Source organism: Carassius gibelio, chromosome A24 (assembly GCF_023724105.1).
Source record: "Carassius gibelio isolate Cgi1373 ecotype wild population from Czech Republic chromosome A24, carGib1.2-hapl.c, whole genome shotgun sequence".
Lineage (NCBI taxonomy): Eukaryota > Metazoa > Chordata > Actinopteri > Cypriniformes > Cyprinidae > Carassius > Carassius gibelio.
The window spans coordinates 24,107,144-24,133,474 of NC_068394.1; the positions used below are offsets into that span (position 1 = coordinate 24,107,144).

The 26,331-nt window shown below is 35.7% G+C and overlaps 1 protein-coding gene across 2 annotated transcripts in view; it reads left to right on the forward strand.

Moving 5' to 3' along the window:
• LOC127946379 (guanine nucleotide-binding protein G(olf) subunit alpha) overlaps positions 1 to 26,331 on the forward strand; it is a 312,100-nt gene that overhangs the window by 244,582 nt on the left and 41,187 nt on the right. For both annotated transcript variants that reach the window (XM_052542918.1, XM_052542919.1), the window contains 4 exons: positions 14,881 to 14,935; positions 15,014 to 15,087; positions 23,183 to 23,241; positions 23,865 to 23,985. In XM_052542918.1, the coding sequence (XP_052398878.1) occupies positions 14,881 to 14,935; positions 15,014 to 15,087; positions 23,183 to 23,241; positions 23,865 to 23,985 (309 nt within the window). The remainder of the gene's footprint in view (positions 1 to 14,880; positions 14,936 to 15,013; positions 15,088 to 23,182; positions 23,242 to 23,864; positions 23,986 to 26,331) is intronic.

Here is a 26,331-nt window from a genome sequence, read left to right on the forward strand (position 1 = left end):
TAACACGTTTTAATTCATACAAAGGAACAATAAAAAAGTAAATAGTAGATAGTAAATTTCTTAATTCATGGATAACATTTTTGCCATGTCATGGGCTCTGTATAAGGGAATAAAATGTAAAAAAAAAAAAAGGGCAGATAACAAATACATGTGTTACCTGCTGAAATAAATAAGCAAATGATTAATTGTAAGTTTCATGATTTGTGACTAATGTGACTTTAATGCCAAAATATGTGTTTTTGTGTCATAATGCACATATCCCTAAATGTAATCTAAACATTCCAAGTTAATACCCTACTTTTTGTACAGTTTTTATTATTTCATTTCACAGTTTTAGACTTCTATTTTTAGAACTCTTGATTTCATTTTTTTTTTTTTTTTTTTTTTTTTAATGGTGTGAGTCAGAGTAAATTTTCATTCAAATAAAAGTCTCATGAACATGCAGTCTTCTACACATAGATATGTTTGCTTGTACAGTGGACAGTGGTGGATTTTTATACACGGGGTGGCCAGGGAACTATGGTCCATCGACCATGGAAGAAAATCAGTGTAACTCCAACCTGGCATAAAAAAAAATTATGAAAAAAATAATAAATCCTATGATTGCTGATTACTTCACATTATACCACATTAGCTATACATTCCTACCATAACTTCAAATGTTAGAAACTTACTTCTATAATCTCATTAACCAGTGGTTGGAGCAGAAGATCTAACATTAACTTGTAGGCTACAGTGAATTTTGTAAATGTGGCTCAGGAAACCTAAGACATCAATTACTTCAAACATTGCTGACTATTTTTAAGTTCAGCCAGGATTAAGAATTCAGGAATAATTAACAAGTCTGCGATTACAACCAGTCAAACATTTTTAAGCAAAAAGATGAAATGTTTTTTTAAAGAATATTCTGCTAACCAAGCCTGCATTTATTTGATCCAAATTACAGCAAGAGCAGTAATATTGTGAAATAATTTTACCATTTAAAATAACTGCTTTCTATTTTAACATATTTTAAAATGTAATTTATTCCTGTGATTTCAAACCTGAATTTTTAGCATCATTATTCAAGTCACATGATCCCTCAGAAATCATTCTAATATTCACTACTAAAAAGTAAATTTATTATTATTATGATTATTATTATTATTATGTTGAAAACAGATGATATTTTTTTCAGGTTAAGAAGACTATCTGAAATATAAATATTTGTGTAGATTAGAAATGTCTTTTGATCAATTTAAAGCAAAGTTCAGTTCAGCTCCATCAATGAAAAGTTACAATTATACACATATTTTTACTCTAATGATCAGATCACATTTCTCAGAGAAGGGACAGAGCCGTGTGGAATAATGGTAAAAAAAATGTGAAAAAGTTTTTTTTTTTGTTTTTTTGTTTTTTAAACAAAGCATTAACACGTTAGACTGCAGCCCATAAACACAATCAAGCTTAGAAAAACAATAAACCACTCCTTTAATGACAGGGTGTCCACGGGGTCTTGAAAAGTATTAAAAGTTGATCAAATAATTTAGAGAAAATTAAGGCTCTTAAAAAGTATTAAAAAGCATTAAATGCTATTTTCCAAGGTATTACATTTAGTATCATCTTTTCATTATGTATATTTGTCCAAACAGAGGGGTACTGTTTAGTTTATGGAATTCCGCAAGATTTGACATCATCTGTTACAGCGCTCAATGTAGTGCTGGATGATTATGGCCTAAAGTCAAAACCTCGATTAATTGAACATTTTACCTCGATTACGATTAATAAATGGTTATTTTGTTTCTGTTTAGTTTTTTTGCCCTCATAGTTCACTTACAAGGATTGTACTGTAAACGGGGCCATAGTTGGGGTTTGTAGGGCCCCGTTTCAGGTTGTACCAGTGGGCCCTGTTTGAAAGTGTTTCATTTGTATGTTCGTTCTGTTTATTTGTTTATCAACATGCCCACCACGTTACAGAATGCAACGCGGCGCCCAAGCTGCGATTACTTAAGGCGCGGTCACTTTAAGAGACAATGAATGCATCCAATATAATACACATATGATTTTTTCTCAACTTTTTTCTTTAACTTAAGACATAACTGACAGTTTTTTCGAACATACTATCCAAGACGGGTATGTTCACATATTTTTTATGTATTTATCGGTACAAGAGCAAAAACAGACAAATTCGGTGTTCAAGTGTTTTGAGATGCCCCTATCTGCATGAGCCCTGAACACCAGAACACCGCGGTGCTGAAGTGGGCTCTACACATCCTTTTCTGTTTGTTTAAACTGCGATTTGTTTTTGTTCGTTGAGGTGCAGGAGGAACTTAAAGGAGAACTTTGCAAACGTGAGACGTGTTCTCCTTTAAGGCTCTGTCTCCGCGTGCGCACCAAGCACAGCGCGAGTAACCAGCTACTCAATTCAGCTTTTCTGTGTCTTGTGTTTGAATGCTTTAAAGTCTTTTGAATGGTTACAATTGCAAGTGACAAGGCTTAATAACACATGAAAATGATACGCTTTGGTGTCGGCATGCAGCAGCGTTCTGTCAAATGTCCTGAGCGTCTTTTTAGACCGGCCTTAGTCAGACGGTTGAGATCAACTATTAAAGGTGGGATATTTTTTCCTATTGAAAGAACGATCATAGCTCACTATCAGCAGTTATTTTATCCATGTTCGTAACATTTCTTACATATTATTGCTCGGTGTAAAAGATAAATAAAGATTACAGCTAAACAGTACCAGTATGAGTGATTGCGTGTGTGAATTAGTCTCTATATTATTGTGAAGCTGGGGGTTGTAAATAGCCTAGTTCCTTCAAACGTAGAAAAATATGCTATAATAGGTTTTGCGATTCTAAGATACTTTAGTGATAAATCACGGGACAGCGTTGACAACTGTGTTCCTCTGTGTGCGCGATCTTCACAACTATGAGTTTTCGTGCCACAATGTAGCTGCGCGAACATGGTAGCTCGATATAATAATAAACATCCAATCGTCTAATCGCTTGAACGTCCAAACCATAAAGCAAATACAACTGACAAAGTTTAGTGAAGACTCGAGGCTCACCGCTCGCGCGGCAACACTATGTGTTGAACCGGCGTTCACTTTCGTGTTTTGCTTTTATGGCACTGGCTGGCATAATCATGTGGCTACACATGCTTTTAAGGGGGAAGTATTAACAGGAAATAACCGACATGGGAAAATTACGTCGGTTAGAGGTTCCAAATTTTGGTTTCGATTACTTTTCGATTAATCGTCTAGCCCTAGCTCAATGACTGACTGCGCTGCTGCGGGATAACGCGGGGCTTTGAAATGTTGGTTTGAAATGGTTTGAAATGCTGCATAAATTACATTTGGTTGAAATGTTTGCACTGAAACATTTTGCATTCTACCTGTAATAAAACTGTGCTAAATGTTTTGGGCCACACTAATAGGAAGCATTTATTTATATAACAGTGACTGTAAAATATGTGTTTTAGAGATGGAAATTAAATTTGTAGATTTGGGACATAGAAATTGCGCTACTGTAGGCTGTTTTTTTTATTATTTAATAATTTTTTTTACTGGCATGGGCTTGAGATGCACAATTAAAATGATGTAATAGTTGTGATCATTACTTTACCTTCCATGATCATTCAGACATGATCAGGTGCAGTGTTACTGACATTCTGTCAAGTCTACATCAAATTAGTGCTGCAACGACATGTCGACGTCATCTATTACGTCGACTACAAAAATACAAAAATATCACAAAAACAGTAGGAAAACATACTGGCGCTCTCCGGTGTTACGGTTTAACTGGTTACAGTGTTATCTGATGTAGGGACGGGCGTTTTCCGCAAATATCACATTCGAATATTTGAGCTCACAAAAAACGAATATTTGAATATTCGTTTATTTAAATTTAGTTTAATGAGGCCGGCATTATTTTTCAGCAACATTTATTGTTTCCGTCATTTTGAACAAGCTTTAACATTACACATCGTGTTTTGTAGCTGAAAACATTTGACAATGCGTGCAAACAAACAAAAGTACAGAATAAAAGAAAAAAAAGTGAACAAAGAAAAAACGTAAAGCAGCCTGTAGCAATTAGGCTATTGTAGAACGTAGCCTACACTTAACTTTGAAACATTGAAACTGTCAGCAAATCTTTTTTGATTTCTTTCTACTGTTTTACATGTTCTTGTTAAGAAACACAGGCATGTAAACATGATCGGGGGAAAGTCGGCTCCTTAGTCTGTTAACAATAAAGCCGGCCGCGGAGAAAATGCTCTGACGGCACAAACGTTGTCGGGACTCACAAATAACGGTGTGCTAAGCGAATAAGTTTTGTGAAGCGCTTTCATTTCACCACTGAATGGGATCCTCATCTGGTGGAAAACATGGCTCCAGCAAGAACTGTTCCCACTTGTCTCGGCTGGACTCTATGTAATCAACGCTGAAGAACTGGCTCAGAACTGGCTTTTTCCTACGAGTGGGCATTGGATCCTCTTCATCTTTGGTGGCGGCGGCTGCATCCGCACCACTCGCATCAAGGAAAATGTTCTGATATTGTTCAAAAAAGGTTTTTTTTTTCTTACTTCTCTCATATTTTCATCGAGATGTTTGTGCAGAGGGTCTAGGGCAGATGCGAGAAGCGGAGTTTTCATTGCATTCCCCAAGTTAGTGGTGTTTATTCGTTGCTTGAGAGATGCCGCAACAATGTTCATGAATTGGTCACTTTCTGTGATTCTCCACAGAATGTAATGTAGAAGACCGCAGTACTTGAGGCCGTTCACATATCGCGTCTTTTGCGCGCTCAAGTTTGTTATTTCCAATGTAGGCGCGTGGTATGCGCGCTCATAATGGAAGCGACGCGCACGCAGTGCGACGCTCCGTTTTTTCCCAGGCGTGTCCGCACCACATCGAGTTAAAAACATCTCAACTTCAGAATGCCGCAAGCACACCGCAGGTCATGTGACAAGAACTAAACATTCAACTTCATCCTTTCCCATAACAACGTTGAAAGCTCAGCCAAGATGAAGGAACAGCTGATCAAATAAATTTAGTAGCAAAGCTACTGAAAGCGATTTTTAGTGCTGCAAATCCATTTATCATTTGCTGAAATTTCTGTGTCTTCATGGAGAGGGCGCATCATTGTTGCTTAGCAACCTAGATGCCTCAGAAGCGCTTCTGCCCGAGCGCTTTGGAAAGAAGGAGAAATCGCATTTTTAGGCGCAATATGTGAACGGCCCCTTATTCATTCATTAATTATTTTTTGCTTGCATACATCTTCAAATATGCCGTGGAGAATCACAGAAAGTGACCAAATTAGGTTTTATTGTGAACTTTTTATTTATTTATTTTTTTTGAAATTCGAATAACATTTTTATTTATCGAATAATTAGAGCAGAACGAATATTCGAATGTTCGACTATCCGTGCACACACCTAATCTGGTGACCAACTTCCTGGTTCAGGTCTCCGCTGCAGATGTGAAGGAACGACCACAGCAGATTCAGCGATTCTAAAAGCACTGATGTGATACTATTAACCCTTGTGGATTGTTCAAATTCACTACCCTTTCGAGTTGTTCGGTATGAAAACATCCACTCAATTAAACTGCTGTAAAAATGTATCCGATTAATTTTTTTTTTCTTTTTTTTTTTTTTGCATTAATCTGTTAATCAACCTCAGTCCTGATCAAAACTACCAAATGTTTTTAAAAAATCCAAGATTTTAACTCTTTAATTTCCAAGTTCATAAATGATGTCACTGATTTAGGGGAAAAAAACACACAAATGACTTATTTTCAATATAAAAGTAATTGTGGCTGGATTTTTTTTTTTTTTTTTTATAACAGTCTTGGGCATGTCAAAGATTAGTAGCAACTTTGGTTTTGATGCATTTTTAGGTTTTTTGCATCATTAGATTTATTTTTTTTCTCCCTAATTTGTTGTTGGTGGCTGTTTTTGCCCCATTGACTTCCATTATAATTACATTTTTTGATTACAAAGCCATGACACCATGTAATCATGCATTCTTGATTGTTTGTGGTTTTCCCTTTTGGGAAGAGGTAAAATTTGTTAATTTTACAGTTGATCACTAGGTGGGACCATTAACCCTTTAGATAGGCCTGTGCAAAAAAAAAAGCTTAGTTTCTGACTTGTATATGAAGCTATATGGAGTATAACAGCATATTATATTGAGTGTGTATGTGTGTCTGTGTGAGAGAGAGAGTGTGTGTGTGTGAGAGAGACCTTTGCACACTTACCTTAATGTATTTCAGAAAATCACAATGTACACCTCAGCTCTTAGAACTACATGGAGTAAACAAAAGTGTATTTATGCACCTGCTGCCTTTTAATGGTGGTGAAAGTATTCGGTTGTTAAGTGATGACGTAAGAAGCGCTGTTTCGGGGTCCAGGCCTCAACTCGCTTCACTTGAGAATATGACCTCAGCAGCCATTTATGAGCACTGTTTATTCATATTGCAATATACACTACAGTCTCCGTACTCACAGCGTCCCAAACACAAATAATTTGTATATATTTTTTTTATATTAATATTTTCATTGTCTGGCTATCTGTTACTTCGGTATGGAGTTAAAGGTTAATATTATAACTTTTTCGCTAGTATTCTGTAACATTGTGAGTTTATATTAGCACCTTTTGTTGTTTTCTCGTGGTAACTGGTAGAGCGTTTGGACACGGAAGCGCTGCTATGTGACGTCAGACTTAACAAGCGAATAGACTAAACAAAAGCAAAGTAAATGGATTTAAACACTTGCATGCCATAGTGCTGGATATTTAATGGTGAGAAGAGCAGCAAACAACACGAGAAAGGGCTTGACTTGTACCAAAGTTTTAGAAATTATTATGTAGCGTGACCCCTCCAGCGAGCTGCAGCTTATTTGAAGTTGGTATTGCGTTTTGGTTTATTAATACATTATGTTCATAAATTTAATGCGAAGTAGATTTTTTTTACAGGATTTTAAGGTTTTAAACTGGCTTTACCATCAAGAAAAGAGGAGCATTTCACATATAGGCCATCTGTACTTTTCACCATCAAAAGGCAGCAGGTGCATAAACACACTTCTTTTTTTATTGTTTACTCCATGTAGTTCTGAGAGATTTTTTCAGATACTGTACATCAAGGTAAGTGCACAAAAGGTCTCTCTCACACCCTCTCCTTCTCTCTCTCTCTATCACACACACACACACACACACACACTATATTTTGCTTTTATACTCCACATAACTCCATACAAGCCAGAAACTAAGCCTTTTTTTGCACAGGCCAATCTAAAGGGTTAATGGTCCCACCTAGTGATCAACTGTTAAAAAAAATAACAAATGTTACCTCTTCCCAACAGGGAAAACCACCAACAATCAAGAATCTCACACACACACAAACACTATAATTTGCTGTTATACTCCATATAACTCCATATACAAGCCAGAAACCAAGCCTTTTTTTGCACAGGCATATTTAAAGGGTTAATGGTCTCACCTAGTGATCAACTGTAAAAATATTTTTTTTTTACCTCTTCCCAAAAGGGAAAACCACAAACAATCAAGAATGCATGGTTATATGGTGTCATGGCTTTGCAATCAAAAAATTTCGTTATAATGGAAGTCAATGGGGCAAAAACAGCCACAAACAACAAATTAGGGAGAAAAAATTTAAATCTAATGCTGCACAAAAACTAACAATGCATCAAAGCCAATCTTTGACATGCCCAAGACTGATAAAAGGTAAAAAAATATCCAGTCCACAATCACTTTTTATATTGAAAATATGTAATTTTATGTGTGTTTTTTTCCCAAATCAGTGACATCATTTATGAACTTGGTAATTAAAAAGTTAAAATCTTGGATTTTTTTTTTTAATTGCTAGTTTTGATCAGGACTGAGGTTGATTAATAGATTTATGCAAAAAAAAAATGTGAAAAAAAAAATTATCTGATACATTTTTACAGCAGTTTAATTTAGTGGATGTTTTCATCCACGGACATCCCGAAAGGGTAGTGAATTTGCCCACAGTGTACCTTTGAGTTTTTGAAAAATTTCAATATGGGTCAAAATCAGATTTGTCACCAAAAATCATTCCATTAGCTCAAACACAGAGAAAGTTGTGGCCAAAATAAGACTCAACTTTACCCCCTAGTGGACGAAAACGTCCCCAACAACCCACAAGGGTTAAGTGTCTAATAAACGCAGACTTGCTCATTGCATGATTCTGATATTCTTGTAAGGATTACAAGTTATTGGTATTATCACCCGTAGCGGCTGAAGTAAGTAGGATAAAAAAAAAATATATAATAATAAAGTAAGCCTGGCGCGGGTTTCAAACAAGCGTTAAAAGACGGCGCGCCATGAGACGACAGTCACGAATCACCTAGCTACCGATCTACACCGAATCAGCTCCAGATCTCTGGATTCAAGACAGGACTCTCGGCGGCACATCGTGCAACCGCTGAATCAAGGAAATGTGATTGTGTTAACTTGTCACCTGTGTTTACCTATTATAAAAATAAACCATAGAAGAACCCTGACTACATTTTATGGTTTGTGATGCTAAAGAACATTTCATGACGTCTCAGACAACTGTAAATTTGTGGATACTGTGGTTTAACCCTTTGAAGTCGATTAACGCATATATGCGTTTTGAGTAATTTTTTCCTGATAACCCCGAAAAGAACTTAAATTACACTCTCAGTTTTAATCGTACAGATAAGAGCAATACATCAATCGAATCTGTAAAGGGTTTACTTTTTTTTGGATACAGACATAATAACAATAAACCTTTGTGCACTTATAAAATAAAGATAACAACCAAGGTGCGCTTTCTGCAGCCTTTGTGTGCGCTGATCTTCATTTACAAACACATCATTAAAATGAACTTTAACTCCGTGAATACTCAACGAAGAGACACGAGAGAGATATCTATAGAAAGCCTGAAATGTCTACTTTTAAACTAAACAAGTGCTGCCAAAAACAAATATTCTGAGATAAAGTAATCCATATGAAAACAACGCGATTTCTGTTTTTCATGTCTCCCTTCACTATGTCTAATGTGACCATGCCCCCGCGCTTAACGCGCTATTCAGATTCAAACTGAAGCGCGCGGCTTGAATACGCCCACACAGAAGAAAAAGCAGCCAGACTGTTCTTCAAGTTTTTATTTTATTTTACTGTTTGCTTCGCGATGAGAGGAATAAGACATAAATCACTTTCCTCAGAAAAAAGAATGAAGCACTTTATTCAGCAGAGATCATAAACATGAGTAAGTCTCTATTTATTTATTTGTACTTGTTTTCACATAATGTGTAAACATTTTACTAGTTAGACTTTTTCCAAATACTTTTTCCAAACTATAATTCCTGACTAAATGTATAATCAAGTGAAACATTATGAAGTTTCAATAAAAATATACAATACTATACCATTCAAAAGCTTGATGTAAATAATATAAATGTGACAAATAGAAATAACTCTAACAAATGTAAAATCAATGCAGTTCTTTCAATTTTTTCCCTCTAAAAAAACCTGAAAAATATTCTCAGCTCTTTTCAACATTAATAATAATAATAATGATAATAAATGTTTTTTTTTTTTTTTTTTGGTAGAAAATAAGATTGTTAAAAGGATTTCTGAAGGATTGTGTGACTGGAGTAAGGATGCCTAAAAATTTGTTTGAAAGTCAGCTTTGATTGTTCCTAATAAACTGTTTAACTGCTCCCCCAAGTGGATATTAAATTATGTTGTGGAATAATTAAATATATTCTTAATAAACTACAAACATAAAATGATATAGATTTATTTTATTCTCACATTCTTTCTTGTAACTCCTCACTCAGTGTCACAGCTGAATGAGAGGCTCATTATGCAGCTCATTATGCGGCCCTTTGTCTTCTCAGGTGTAAATCACAATGATATTCATGATAGTTGACGCCTACTCACATATGACTTTTACCAACAAAAAGTGTCTTAGAAAATTTTAATCAATATATTGTTTTCTGTGAGTGAGTAAACAAGATGATTTTCACATAATTTAGAAAGAAAAATTCTAGGCTACAAGCTCCAGTTCTCAACAATCCCTGGAACCAATGTTATGAATGTGTTTTATGGCCTTATTCAAGTGATTTATCATTTTTAGTTTTTAACTAACCATGCATAACATTTTTTTTTCTCAAAAATACAATTATGTACATGCATGCATTTCACATATTATTATAGCCCAGTTTGTGCTGATTACAGTGATATTAGACTTTACCCATTTAGATATTTATAAGAAACTGAAAAAAGCACAAATATCAGGGCATGACAAAACTTCTCCAGGCCCCAAAAATACCCTTAGACTCCAGAGGGTTAATTATAAATGCTATAGTTATAGTTATAGTAAAATAATTTTCTTTGACTCTTTATTTTTGTAAACTGTAAAAACTTCAACCACATTTAAAGGGATACTCCACCGTGTTTTCATATTAAACTATGTTTTTCCCTTAACTAAGACGAGTTGATACATACCTCTCTCGTCTCAGTGTGTGCACTCAATCGCTTTGGCACAGTAATATCTTCACTCGTGAAAAATCCTCTCACCGGCCCCCGCTCCCTCTAGTGAAGATATTACTGCACCATGGTATTCCGCCACACAATATAGTTATCCATTTTACACGCTTAGAAAAGCGCAACTTTTTGATTTGTGTTACCGTCCTAGGTCGAGTTACACTACGCGAGTAACTGTATTTAAATAGGGAAAACGTGGAGGTGTTTGGTAGCTTCTCTGCTTGGCCCATATTGAATGAGTGGGCTAAGCTAAGTGCTTTCAAAGTGTCACCGCACGCCAAAGCGATTGAGTGCACGCACTGAGACGAGAGAGGTATGTATGAACTCGTCTTGGAAAAGGGAATAACATAGTTTAATATGAAAACACGGTGGAGTATCCCTTTAAGTATTTTTGGGGAAAAAAATTAATAAAGGTTGAAATATTATATTAGAAGTTGTGCTTATATTAAAATATCCAAAGGATTCATTAGCTAATCAAAAAAAAAGAACACTAGATTAATAATTTATTTTAATAAAAATAATCGTAAGAGTAGTCGATTTATCTAAAAAATAATTGATTAGATTAGTCAACAGAAAAAATAATCGTTAGTTGCAGCTCTACATCAAATGCATGTAATCACAGGTAGAGCTGAAGATCTTTGCCCGAACCCGACGTGACCCGGGCTTAATTTATATAATCTCGGCTCGTGCCGGGCTCGGGTTTGCGCTCCTGTTTGCGAGGTAAGCGAGCGGTCATGTGATGTGTTTCGATTAGTGTGAGAAAGATGCGAAAATGAATGCTGAGTAGGTGAAACGGAGGCTGGCCTCTTGCGATTATGTTTTGGTTGCACCTGCAACTAAAGCAAAGTCTGAGTTGTGGAAAAGTTTTGACCATGTTTATAATGGGAATAATGAGTGAATAATGACACACCATCAGTGAGCGCAGAAACGCGCTGAAGCCATCTACAGTGGATTCATTCATTTTCCTCCACAAAAACATGTAGGCTTAGCCTAATCTCTGAGAGTAAAGGTTTTTCTAATGATAACTAAATATTCACTGAGTCTTGAATGCATAATGTGGACAGAGTATTTACGCTAATGTTGGCATTGTTTTATTAAATGTCAATTGGCGAAGCAAATCCGGCGGAGCTTTTATCTTAATTTCGTTATTGCCAAATACCAATCTTAATTTGAAATGTATGTTAATTTTATTTGTTAAAAAAAAACTAATTTTTTTGGTGCTTTGGACTATTTATAGGCTAAATGAGCCTATGCCTATTTGGAGTGCTGAGATGTTACGATGTTACAGAGGACTTATTTTATTTCTTTATTCCAACTTCCAAGTGGCCTATAATCTACCTTAGTTATGAATAAATTATATTAAAACACATATAAATGACTCATTCTTGACAAAAGGAAAAAGAGCTGTGTGTATGCACACATTTGAATAATGTCGGGCTGTAAACGGGTTCAGGCTTTTAATAAGCTGTCAATCAAAATGTACTTGTCGGGCTCGGGCCGAAACCTGTCGGGCTCGGGTCCTGTCTGGCCTAACTTTTAAGGCCTGATTACAGCTCTAATCACAGGTAAACTGTCTGACCAGTCAGATGTTTGTCAGAGTTCCACAAAACAGCTATGGTTTGCAGACAGTTATAAGATTTGATGTTGCAAATGCATGTTTTGAATATACTGTGTGAACTCATTGCTCCCTTAGCACATAGAGTTTTATTTTCCCTCCTCAATAAGTTTTGTCTGTTTATTGGTCAAGTTCTTGTTTCTTGGATTGCATTAATTAGTCACTCAGTTAATTATCTTTTGCTTGGCTCTCTCCTTTTAAATTATGTTGTATTGATAAGGGGTTATCATTAAGTAAGTCTGTTAAGTTGTGTTATCTTACAATCCATATATATCCAAGTAAATGTAGGTTGAAGTGTCGCCGATGTAACTGGTTAAAACTTGGAGTGGCGATGAGGTCTTGAAATGTATGGAAAGAGTCTTAAAAAAAAGGTCTTAAACGGTATTAAATTTAACTCCATGATTCCTGTATGTAACCCAAATGATTTACTCACTCTCAAGCCATCCAAAATGAATTTCTTCTTTCAGATGAATCCAATCGGAATTTTATATATATAAAAAATGTCCTGGTTCTGCTAAGCTTTATAATGGCAGTGAATGGGTGTTATTGTTCAATAAAAGAAGTACAATAAAGTGCATCCATCCATCATAAAAAACGATGGCTCTAAGGGCTTAATAAAGGCCTCCTGAAGCATATTGATGTTTTTGTAACAAAAATGTCCATATTTAAAACTTTATAATCTGTAATCTTTAGCTTCCACTAATTGTCTTATGCACATTTACAATAGAACTCAGTTCCAGTGGATGATATAGGTGTAGAGTAAGCTCTGGTGAGAAGTGACGAACTCGAAAGCGCAAAGGAGAGAGCAAACACTGGTCACAAATTAAAGTACAAAACAAGGATTTGTAAAGAAAAATGTTGGAAGATTTTGATATATGTGGGGAAGTCGTGGCCTATTGGTTAGAGAGTTTGACTCCTAACCCCCTAGGGTTGTGGGTTCGAGTCTCGGGCCGGCAGTACCATGACTTGGGCATTGAACCCCCAACTGCTTCCCGTGCGCCGCAGCATAAATGGCTGCCCTCTGCTCCGGATGTGAGTACACTGCTGTGTGTGTGCACTTTGGATGGGTTAAATGCAATGAGTATGGGTCACCATACTTGGCTGTATGTCACGTCACTTTCACTTTCATATATGCCAAGAGGAGACTGGTTTCCTTATCTAAACAAAGGAAACTTTGTTTCTTTTGCTCCTGTAAATAAACCTGGGTTCTCGCGAGAATAGCACATTCTCACCAGAGCTTATGCTACGCCCACGTCCTGACCTATTCTGTTTAATATGGACCAAAATCTCTGAATATGTCATGAGAAATTAATTCAGTTCTGAAGTAAAAGGGGGGGGTCCAGACCGACACTAGCAAGGTTTGGCTAGTGAATGTTTGTCCATCAAATCTTTTGTCCAGCTGACTTTTCCAAGGTTTGGAAACCAAAATTTATAATTTCCCTTATCCTGTGGTATATAACCTTGTTTTTATCTATGTGTTTTTGTGCATCATTTTGTATGTAGGCTTCTCCATTTGTAGCGGCCATTCAAAAGATGGAAATATTGATACTTCCCCTTCAGCATAAAGGGGACAACCTTTTATTAAAGGTCATCCTAACTTCACTGTGCAGCTATGGTGAACCAGGTCAACTATATCGAGAACAGTCATCCCTCCTAACTCTACACTTGTGATGACACTGACAATATGCTTTAGAAATGTATTGTTCCGCCCAAAATGACTATAAAACATCAGACCAAAAGGTTTAATTGAACAGCCAAACAGCATGAAATACAAGCAAAAAACAAACAAAAATAAAAAGTCATATGTAGAGGTATGCTGTATTTAATAAGCTTGCATTACTCACTGCATAACCTTTCCAGTTGCAAAACATATGTAAAGTGTTGTTGTCCAGTCCAAATTTCGAGGCAAGGAAGTAGGGCTAAAGTGATCTGTGCTAGAGCTCCACCCGGAGTCCGAAACTGACACAAACCAGTTGGTAAACACTGCAGAAGGTTTTAGATTATCACTTTGCCTGGTGTATGTTTGTCTCATCCACCAACTCATCCACCAACCACAACCAACCCCCCCATCCCCCCCCCCCAACCACACACACAAGTATGTACAGGTCAGTCAAAGCAATACATAAAAGTGCATCTCAATAAATTAGAATGTCGTGGAAATTTTTATTTATTAAACTTGAATTAAATTAAAAAGGGGAAGTCGTGGCCTAGTGGTTAGAGAGTTTGACTCCTAACCCTAGGGTTGTGGGTTCGAGTCTTGGCCCGGCAATACCAAGACTTAGGTGCCCTTGAGCAAGGCACTGAACCCCCAGCTGCTCCCCAGCGCCGCAGCATAAATGGCTGCCCACTGCTCTGGGTGTCTGCTCCAGGTGTGTGTTCACTGCTGTGTGTGTGTGTGCACTTTGGATGGGTTAAATGCAGAGCACAAATTCTGAGTATGGGTCACCAAAATAAATAAAAAAAAAAAAATTATATGTTCACAGACTGAAGTAGTTTATGTCTTTGGTTCTTTTAATTTTGATGATTTTGGCTCACATTTAACAAAAACCCACCAATTCACTTTCTTGACACATTAGAATATGGTGACATGCCAATCAGCTAATAAACTCAAAACACCTGCAAAGGTTTCCTGAGCCTTCAAAATGGTCTCTCAGTTTGTTTCAGTATATTATAGTATAGTATTATTGTAATCATGGTCAATTTTAATTTGTGTTTAAACCTTTTTTTTTTAGCTTCCTGGACAGAATTGAGTCTGTACGACAGGGTGACTATACACCAACAGACCAGGTGAGGACGCTTTCACACTAGATTAATTAATATTAATGATCAGAGTCATTAAATTGAGAGTTTGTTAATTTCTTCCAGGATTTGCTGAGGTGCCGTGTTTTGACATCAGGGATTTTTGAAACCCGATTTCAAGTAGACAAAGTCAACTTTCAGTAAGTCAGTTTACTGTTTCATGATATATTTATGTAGAAGTAAATTATTTTAATTTACTGCTGGCTCCAAATGAATTTTTATTTTATTTTAAATCACAGCAATTAAGTGTTAAATATGAAAAAATTTAAGCCGGGACATAAAATTAATATATGTATGAATCTGGACATCCCCAAGTAATTTTTTGGCACTAACCATATGAACTTCTTTCAGTGCAAAACGGTTATAGTTTTCGTAAACCATGCTGAAAAACATGGATCATCAGGCTTTGTTCATTTCCGCTTGAATTCTGCAGTCATTAAAGCAAAGGGGACATGTATCAAGTACATAGACATAGTCAAACCAGTATTACCCATAGTTCAACAATGCAATGACATTATGTGAATAATATAAATTGTAATGAAAAACTGTGTATTTAATGAATGACTTGTTTTGTGTTGTATTTTGATCAAGACAAATGCCTGTCAGTTGTAGCAAATAGATCTTCTTTTTTAAAGACAAAAAACAATTGCAGTTAATATAATGTAATTTATATAACATAATCCATGTTATTGAATCTTAGTTCCTCCTGAAGACTAATGAAATGAAAAGCAAGTGTCTCACATATATCTGTATTCCTGGTATGTCATAGAGCAATGCAAATAAAGCGTGAAGAGATAAATTATTGCTTATTCTACAGATATATTAAAAAATTGTCAGAATTAGTTTTATTTATTCTTGTTTCCATAGAAAAGATTGGTTTGTAGTAGTGTTTTAACAAAATGTTTTCCTGCCTAAAATATGAGAGTTGTTTGAGGAAATCAGAGAGCATGTGAAGAATGGTAAAGGTTAAAAGACCATTTCCAAGCAGCTTTATTTAGTGTCTGCCATTTTGTTTGTACTCCTGCGAAAGTCCCATTAAAATAAATTAAAAAGCTGACTATATCTCTAAGATTGGCTACAGTATTGTAGTGATTTCAGTGTAAGATAGCCTCACACGGGGCACAACTAAATGTCGAGATTTTAAAAATGTAAGTGTTATGGCTTTGGGTTTAAATATTAATATTTAGTTTTGGTCACACTATTTTACAGGGTACCAGCAATCATGAAATATTGTTGAATAAATAAGAATTACATAAATGATATTTACATCATACCGAAGGATTTTAGAGCTATTGTTAACTTGTAAAGCCTATTACCTTTTTTATCAATAAAAAGAAGGCACAATTATAATATAAAATAGTTTTATTAACAAAAGGATAGATAAGAGTAACTAACAACTACTAAAATTTCCTGAGTGGGGGTTACTGTATGTTAATGTTACCCACTACACTACCCCACAAGAAGTAGTATTTGTTTTACACAAAAACCCGGTAATATCAAAATGAAAATGGGGGTTTGCCATCTTGACTGCTGTTCACTACAATGCAAAACTCATCAGGGTTCGGTTGCACCAGCTAGACGTAAAAAAGCTGCGTGTAAGCCCTACGCTGGGCTTTGCAACGTCCCGCTTTACGATTAATATTTATACTCGTTGCTCCAAATGAAACTACGATCAGGCTCAACAATGCGCTGACACATTCTCCAGCAGTTATAGTGTAGCTGAGACACGTTCACATCACAATGGCTACAACTACTAATAGAACTGAACTGCTCATGGCACAAAGTGAAGCCACCACGCCATGATTTAATTGAGTAAACATTTCCTAACAAGTCCACGTTTTTTATTGTTTTTATCTTAAGTCTCCCTGCACACTCACATGACAGATTTCATCAAGGTTAAGTAAAATATGTTAAATATAATACAATGCTTCTCTCTATAGTTTATTTTAAATATTAATATATATATATATATATATATATAAATTAGGGGTGGCACGGTTCTATTTTTTCACGGTTCGGTTTGTTTCAAGGTTTTAGTCATGGTTTTTGGTACAGTTTGGTATGTGCTATGTTTATGGAAAACTATACTTTCTAATAAAAAAAAAAGAATAATAATATTCTATCCAACTACAAGCAACAGCACAAATAAATACAATAGAGTAAAGATACAAACAATAAACAGTGATTTTCAGTTTTTAGGTACAGAAAATTAAGTAATCAAATGTAAAACAGCATTGCATATTGGACTATATAAATTAAAGATAATTCTTTATTAAAGTTATAAAAGCTTTTTAATCAAGAGCAGTGAGTGATTTCTTTGTTGTTGCTGTTTCTATTAATATAAAGACTGTCACTTTAAGAGAATACACTGATACAGTGGCCTGCGTTCAGCCGGCTATGTCTGCTGTAGGATACTTACCAAGACGGGCATTTTGACAATTTTTGTCTGAATTTGTCCTCACGTCTTTGGCTCTTAAATGTTTAAACTGACAAAGCTTAAATGAGTTTAGTTAAAATACATATTAACGTGTGCTGTTCAGTTCTCATCTGTGCCTGCACGCTTTCAGCACCCGGATGATGACAGAATAAATGACTGCTCATAACAATAGCACAATAATAGCGATAAAAAAAAAAAAAAAAAAAAAAAAAAAAAAAAACCTCGACAAACCATTCACTCTTGATCAATGTGAATCCCTAAGTTGGAATCAACATAAGTCATTCACATTGATCAAGAGTGAATGGTTTGTCTAGGTTTTTTTTTCCATCCATCCATCCATCATCTTCCGCTTATCCGGGGCCGGGTCGCGGGGGCAACAGTCTAAGCAGAGACGCCCAGACTTCCCTCTCCCTAGCCACTTCCTCCAGCTCTTCCGGGGGGACCCCGAGGCGTTCCCAGGCCAGCCGGGAGACATAGTCCCTCCAGCGTGTCCTAGGTCTTCCCCGGGGCCTCCTCCCGGTTTTTTTTTTATTTTTATTTTTTTATCGCTATTGTTGTAATGTATGGGAATCCAGAATGTGCATCCGTCAACAGAAACATATATTAACTGCTATTTATAGCAAACCATATTACAGATGCTTTGGATTTAAGTAAAACCGCGGTCCCTGCGCGTGCTGAACGTGTGTGGTGAACCGAAGGGTACGGGTTTTTCTTCAGCGAACCGTGCCACCCCTAATATATATATATAGTGGAATATATAGACAGTGGAAGCAATCAAAAACAACAAAAAGAGCAATGATATGTAAGTGCTATAACAAGTCTCAGTTAGGTTAACACAGTACACGTAGCATGGGATTTTAAATAATATAATAAATAAAAAGAAAACAGATAGAATTAAAAAAAAAGAATAGAGCAAGCTAGTTAGAGGTCTTTACACATACACACACCACACATATACAATTGCATAATAAATGAAAAGGAAATAGAATACAAAAAGATTAGAAAGGTAGTTAGATTTTTTTAAGAATAGAATTAGAATAGTGAATGTTAAAGTTAGAGGGTCAAATAAAGATGGAAGGAGATGTGTTTTAAGCCGATTCTTGAAGATGGCTAAGGACTCAGCTGCTCGGATTGAGTTGGGGAGGTCATTCCACCAGGAGGGAACATTTAATTTAAAAGTCTGTAAAAGTGACTTTGTGCTTTTTTGGGATGGCACAATCAAGCGACGTTCACTTGCAGAACGCAGGCTTCTAGAGGGCACATAAGTCTGAAGTAACAAATTTAGGTAAATGGGTGCAGAGCCAGTGGTAGTTTTGTAGGCAAAGATCAATGCCTTGAATTTTATGCGAGCAGCTATTGGAAGCTAGTGCAAATTGATAAACAGAGGTGTGACATGTATTATTTTTGGCTCATTAAAAATGTATCTTGCTGCCGCGTTCTGAATCAATTGAAAAGTTTGATAGAATTGGCTGGAAGACCTGCCAAGAGGGCATTGCAATAGTCCAACCTGGACAGAACAAGAGCTTGAACAAGGAGTTGTGCAGCATGTTCCGAAAGAAAGGGCTTGATCTTCTTGATGTTGAATAAAGCAAATCTGAAGGCTCGGACAGTATTAGCTGGTCTGAGGTGGTCTGAGAAAGTCAGCTGATCATCAATCATAACTCCAAGGCTTCTAGCTGTTTTTGAAGGAGTTATATATATAGCTGACTATCAAGTTAATTTACAATTAATGTTTTTCCTGAGGTAATTGTGACTTTACATGACATTTTGTGTTTTGCTGTCTTACTGTGGCTAAAAATTTGTATTTTGATAAAATTCACAGAATTTGAAAGCTGATAATTTATTTCTGATTGAAAGTAACAAAGCACAAAACGTATTGTGATTATTGGATGGCAAGCACGCTGCAAATAATGAATGGAATTAAATACGTGAAATATTTCCAAGCATTTACACTTTTTTTTCCAAGCAAGATGTCAAATGGTTCAGTTTCTTTTAATAATCCCAGGTCATATGTAATATTTTACTGCATAATTATTACATGCTTGACAGAAATATATTTTGTATTTAATGTAGACAGTGTCGTTGGCTAGGCAATAGTTTACAGCAAGATTTGCGATTGATATTGCTTATCCTGCCTGAAAAGACCATAAGCATTACAGTTCACGTCTGCAGTAATAATTAACTAACAGATATGAATCCTAAAAATGATTAATGTACGAGCAAATCATGACTTTTCACTTTACACCTACCTCTGCGGCGTAAGATTTCGTCTCAGACGTAGCACTACACCGAGATGGTGCAATGGGTATAAATTGTACACACGACTTGAAGCACATTTTACATCCGGCCTAGTCTTACAACCAGATGTGTCCAGCTGGTGCAACCGGCCCCAGAAGCTTGTAGTAAAATGCATATACATTAATATACAAGGTATTCTTTGAAAACAGTTAGTCGGTACTTTGTAAATGGTTGTGTTTTACATAATGATAAAATAAACTAAACGAAATAAAATATAGCTTCATATACATTGCTCAAAAAAATTAAGGGAACACTTAGTCATAATAGTATTAAACTAGGTCAGTTAAACTTTAAGGATATCAATCTGTCAAATTATGAAGCATAAGTGATTGTGAATCTGTTTAATGCAAATGAAAGCGACAACAGCGTTGAAGAAACAACAGCAAGACAACCCCCAAAAAGGGAATGGTTGTGCAGGTGGTTGCCACAGACAATTGCTCTCTCTTTATCCTTTTTTTTACTGATTTGTCTCTAGTTTTGTGTTTTGTTATGATCCTTGTCATTCCTTGTAGAATAATGCAGTGTACCTGGAATCAAATCAGTTTACACAGGTAGACCATCTCCTCCAGGATGGCACGTCCAAATGTGCTGTCGCAAGGTTTGGTGTGTCTCAAAGCACAGTTTCAAGACCATGGAGCAGATACCAGGAGATGGGCCATTACACAAAGGAATTGGACAGCAAGTATCTTGAGGAACAGAAGGAGTAATGCCAGAGCCCTACAAACTGACCTCCAGAAGGCTACTGGTGTGCATGTTTCTGAAGAAACTATCATAAACAGACTCAATAAGGATGGCATGAGAGCCCGACATCCTCTAGTGGGACCTGTGCTTACAGCCCAGCACCGTGCCACTGGATTTGCATTTACCAGAGAATGTCAGAATTGGCAAGCCCACCTCTGGAGCCCAGTTCTCTTCATGGATGACAGCAGGTTCACATTGAGCACATGTGACGGAAGTAACCTTTGCCAGAACCTGTGCAAAAATCTCTTCATAGATTCCAGTCAGAGGACGACTATGCATACGTGCATTTCTACCCCATCTCCTCCCCGAAACCACCATATATGTAGCTTACAACACCTAGTTTTACTATCCATAACCTCATCTGCATATCATTTCCATGCAAATTCCCAATGCACGTGACACCATGTTTAACACCGAGACATTAAGGAAGTATGAAATACAGACTATAATGCCATTTGTGCCAGTATCCGTTTTATGTTTTATAATAAATATGTGGAAATATCCATAAAAACAAAATGGTTTAAAGTAGTTCTCAGATATATTTGTTCTTCTTTCACACTAGCCAAACAGTATTTCAGTTGTTTTAAAGAATTCAAATCAAATTAAATTTATGCAGCTTTGCTGATAAGATTAACATATTTTAGCAATTTTTAGTGGAAACAGGCCCCATATTTATTGTAGTATATTGTCTGATTCAGCACATTACTGACAAAGTATTTTAAAAAGGAAACATGCAAATCTTATAATTTTCTCCTAGTTATATCATTCAAAAATAGTGGTATTTCTCATAATGTTGTAGAGATGACTTTACACAGCACACCTCTGTGCAGCGGTGGTTGTACAGTAATCCAACAGTATGCACCATAATATCGCAGCATGTGCATCATCGATCATTGTTCTTGCTAAAATATTTCTCATAACATGTGATCTGTAGCTTAGTTTAAAGATTAATTATTGTGCACCTATAGCACTTCCTCTCTGTCATTAAAGGGGTCATATGATGTGATTAAAATATTTCCTTTTCTCTTTGGAGTGTTACAAGCTCTTGGTGCATGAAGAAGATCTGTAAAGTTGCAAAGACTAAAGTTTCAAATCCAAAGTTAAGACTCTGCCACGCCCCCCCAAACAGCTCATTCAAACACGCCCATACATGTCTACATCACTATGTGGAAATATTTGCGCATTGCCGACCAAAGGTCTCACAAAGAAAGACGGCGTGGTTGCAGTAACCCCAGATAGTGTTGAAGCAGCCATGTCATGGAGTTGCTGTATGTATCTAGGCGAAAACACAAGCACTTTATTTGACCTTCCGAAAGTAGATGCATTTAGAAATCTTTAAGATTACTTACAACAGAACAGCTACGCATTTTATGGACGACCATTTCGTTAACCTATGTAGTTCCAACTTTGCTATGACAATTTGGCAATGTATACATACATATATGAATTATATATATATACATATATGAATTATATATATATATATATATATATATATATATATATATATATATATATATATATATAAATAAATGTATGTGTATATATATGTGTGTGTGTAATACAGTGAATACATATTTACGCCAAGTTTATTTTTTATCACTCACGATATGTGTGTGGAAAATTGCGTACGCATATATCATGTCCATTTTGTGCATACGCAACATATAAAAATGAGACCCCAGAAGATGCCGCTGTAAATGTAATACTGCCTGCAACATCATCCACCATGACCGATTTGCTGGTAGGTCACTGACAATCTGGGTAAAAATACCCTTGTAGGATCACACGGACCTTGTGCCTGCCAAAAGTACCATTACTGCTGTTAGGTAACAGGATGAAGTCCTCAAAGGCATTATCAGACCTTATGCTTGTGCAGTGGGCTCTGGGTTTCTCCTGGTCCATGACAGTGCCTGCCTTCATGTGGCCAGAGTTTGTAGACAGTGGATAACAAAGGCATTGATGCCATTGACTTGCCCTCACATTCCCTCAAACCTGAATTCAATTGAGAACCTCTGGGACATTATTGGGGCATCTGCATCTGCAGTTGTATGTGGAGACCATACTGATTTACATTTTGAGTTGCTGTGATGAAATTCATGCAAGTTAGATAATCCTGTAATTTTATTTTTATATAAAAAAATATATATATTAATTTTTGTACTTTGATTTTTCTGCGTTTTTGAATACAACCCTTAATGAGTTGATTATTTTTTCCTTTAATTCTTAACAAATTAGTGTACACACAAGTAAAAACGTATTGCTAATGGCAATTCATGGTGGGGCAATGGTTAGAGAGTTGCACTTGTAACCTAAAAAGTTGTGGGTTTGAGTCTCTACACCGGGAGGGACTGTAGGTGGGGTGAGTTAACAAAGTTCAATTCTGCTTTAGAGCAGCTCTAAAAAGACAATACTAAACAGAATTTTTTTTTTTTTTTTTAGCTGAAGTCAGTTAATTGATTCGGTGATGTCATCATCCAGTTTAATTCAGTTCTCTTCAAATAGTGTCTGTGGAATCAAGTCGACAGTATTGGCAAAAAATTAGGCGTTTACAACTAAGCAAGCTAAAGGCGACAGTGGCAAAAAAAAAAAAAAAAAAAAGGCATTTGCACTAATATTCTCAGACATTTGGACTTCACTATGTATCTAAAATGTATCTAATGATTCATAACTGGATTCAGTTACTACATTTATATAAATACTTATTTGTTAAGTTATCATACAGAAGCATTTCTTATTTCTTTCTCCCTGTGTGTCAGTATGTTTGATGTGGGTGGTCAGAGAGATGAAAGAAGGAAATGGATTCAGTGCTTTAATGGTGAGCTTGCAGACTCCTCAATGCATTATTATTAAAAAAAAAATTTCAATAAACAAATTTACTAAAACAGTTTTTTTGTTGATATATCTGAAAGTAGCTTATGGTATTTATGTTAAAGGGTTAGTTCACCCAAAAAGAACATTGTGTCATCATTTACTCACCCTCAAAAAACAAACACACACAAACTTAAACTTTCATAACACAAATCCACATGAATAGAGCAGTTTAATCTTTAAATAATTCTTTATATTATGAACAGATAACATGGTAAATGCAGAAACTTGTGCTTGCTAGTCTTGCTGTGGTAGTCAGTGTCATTGATACAACACAGTGTTCAGCCATACACCAATTACATTACTTGCCCAGTGTCCCCACCATTGTTTTGCCTTGAGTGCACAAATTTTGCATGTGTGAAGCACAAAAACCAGTGAGGTTTTTTCTAGTGTGTTTCTGTGCTTACCTTGTGTGTATGTATGTCATTCATTCTTCAGATATGAATAAAATAAAATAAATGTTTTGAATGACATGAGGGTGAGCAAATTATGACAATTTAATTTTTTAAGTGAACTATCCAAAAAGTGTGTGTTTGGTGATAATATATCTCTTCCTGTTTATAATCACAGATGTGACCGCCATCATCTTTGTGGCAGCCAGTAGCAGTTATAACATGGTCATAAGGGAAGACAACAGCACTAACCGGCTACGCGAGTCTCTTGATCTGTTCCGCAGCATCTGGACTAACAGGTATCACAGTTAATTCTGTTTCTTGGGGTTTCTCAGTTCCCATTCCAAGTGTTACAAAAGTTACCCTTAAATACTTCTATGCTTTTTTTAACAGTATAATGGACAATTATTGTTATTAAAGGTTGGTGATAGGGCTAGACAATGTGTTGGATATTTATCTAATTAATCGCAAATTAATCACACAATAATTTGGGCTGAGAAATTATCCCCAGAGGATAATTTAAATTCATTATTGGGTTAAATTAGAAAAGCATTGTATAGACATTACAAAAATGTAGCTTTAGGATTTTGTGTATATATATATATATATATATATCGGGCGTAGCCAGAATTTTATTTTTGGGGGGTTTCATCTTAAAATGAGGTGGCAACTCATTATTATTTTATTTTATATATATATATATATATATATATATATATATATATATGTGTGTGTGTGTGTGTGTGTGTGTGTGTGTGTGTTATATATATTACACACACACACACACACACACTATATCTCTTAACACCTATAAATAAAAACACCTGTTCACATTTAAAACCGCATATTTACTTCACCATTTCAGCAGAACAGTCATAACAGCCCACAACATAGCTCTGTGATTATTACCTTTTACATGAGTCTAACCTTACGTCGTATAATCTATGAGGGCAATTATTAAATTATGTCATCATACTCGGTCCAGAAAATCCACCAATTTACGTTCGAAAAACAGAAGAATATACAGCATAAGCAAATATATATACCGCATAAAATCACAGCATTTTTATTTCCCCGTTTCAGCATCATAACAGCATACAATTTAGCTAAACGGCTATAAACCATGGGATTAAGTTACCTTTTACATGACAAGGCGGATCTACGCGGGCGATTATTATTGAACTATAATCAAGCCATGTCAACTCATTGTACCATTTTCTGGCAAACTCAAATGCAAGTAAATGCGGTCATCACTGGTTGTGAATGCGATTCATCAATTGCAGACAAATCATTGAGAATTATGCTGATCTGTGAAAATGTAATATTTTTTTTTATTACTAATAATTAATTAATTAATTTATTATTTTATCTTGCAAGCCACACTAGCAAAGAATCCGCAGGATTAATAAACTCTGCTGTCTGCCGCTTCTCTCCTGGTGAAAATGAACTGAGCTTGCGGTTGCCGCTTGTAGGTGCAGTACAGAAGGGATGAAAGGGGCGTTTCAGCGCCTCCCACACATTCAAACAAATATTAAGGCAAAATCTCATTCTTTACCCACAAACAAAAATACGAAAATCCAGCTACATTCTTAAACAAAACGAAAATCAAACCGTTTCTCATTTATCTTTATTTATTTTTAAATAGAAAATCAAATGACCAAAATATACACGGACCATTACACTAGCTTGCTCTATTCTTTTTTCTATTCTGTCTGTTTTCTTTTTATTTATTATATTATTTAAAAGCCGTTGCTACTTGTACTGCGTTTAAGCTAACTGATACTTATAGCACTTATATATCATTGCGCTTTTGTTGTTTTTGATTGCTTCCATTGTCCTCATTAGTAATTCGCTTTGGATAAAAGCATTAGCTAAATGACTTAATGTAATGTAACGCAAGTATGATGAACAGCAATAAATATACCAACGCTGAAGTGCAGGCACTTGTAGCAAATGTAGCACTCCCTATTGTCATTGGAGATTCTTAATCTTCCTTTCCGTTCTTTCAATTGCTTCACACACACGTCGGACATTCCATGTCCATTATTGTGAAACCCGCGAGACACAACAAAAACACATCCTTCATCCTCCTGTTGTAAACGTTATTCTTCATTGTTAAAGTTGTTGAATGCCACGAACAAATTACATCACTGTTAACCACCTTATGTCACGTCCTAGTACACATGGTTGCTGCAAATGCGACCCTTGTACTGGGAAATTGTTTCAGTAAAATCGTATCAGTACTTTAGGCCCTAATGTATATTCAGACTAATGAATCCTTAACTTTGTAGTCCGTATGATCAACTTTTTGACTTTAACAAAGAAAATTAATTAATAGAAAATATTAATAGGTCAATATAACCTTTCTAATAACAATATACATTATAGTGACAAATTTGGGTAGAGAATAATTATTCCAAAACTTTCAGAAAATATAAATACAAACTTTTTTTCCAAGATGTTTTTAACTCTGACTTTGAACCAATTCTGTAGAATGGCCATATATATGGAGCCAGAATGATCATGCAAAAAAACACGATGCACACACGTGCAGCCAAATTCACACACATGAAACGTAATTCATGTGAACAAAACAAAAAAGATATTATATATATATATAATATATATATATATATATATATACT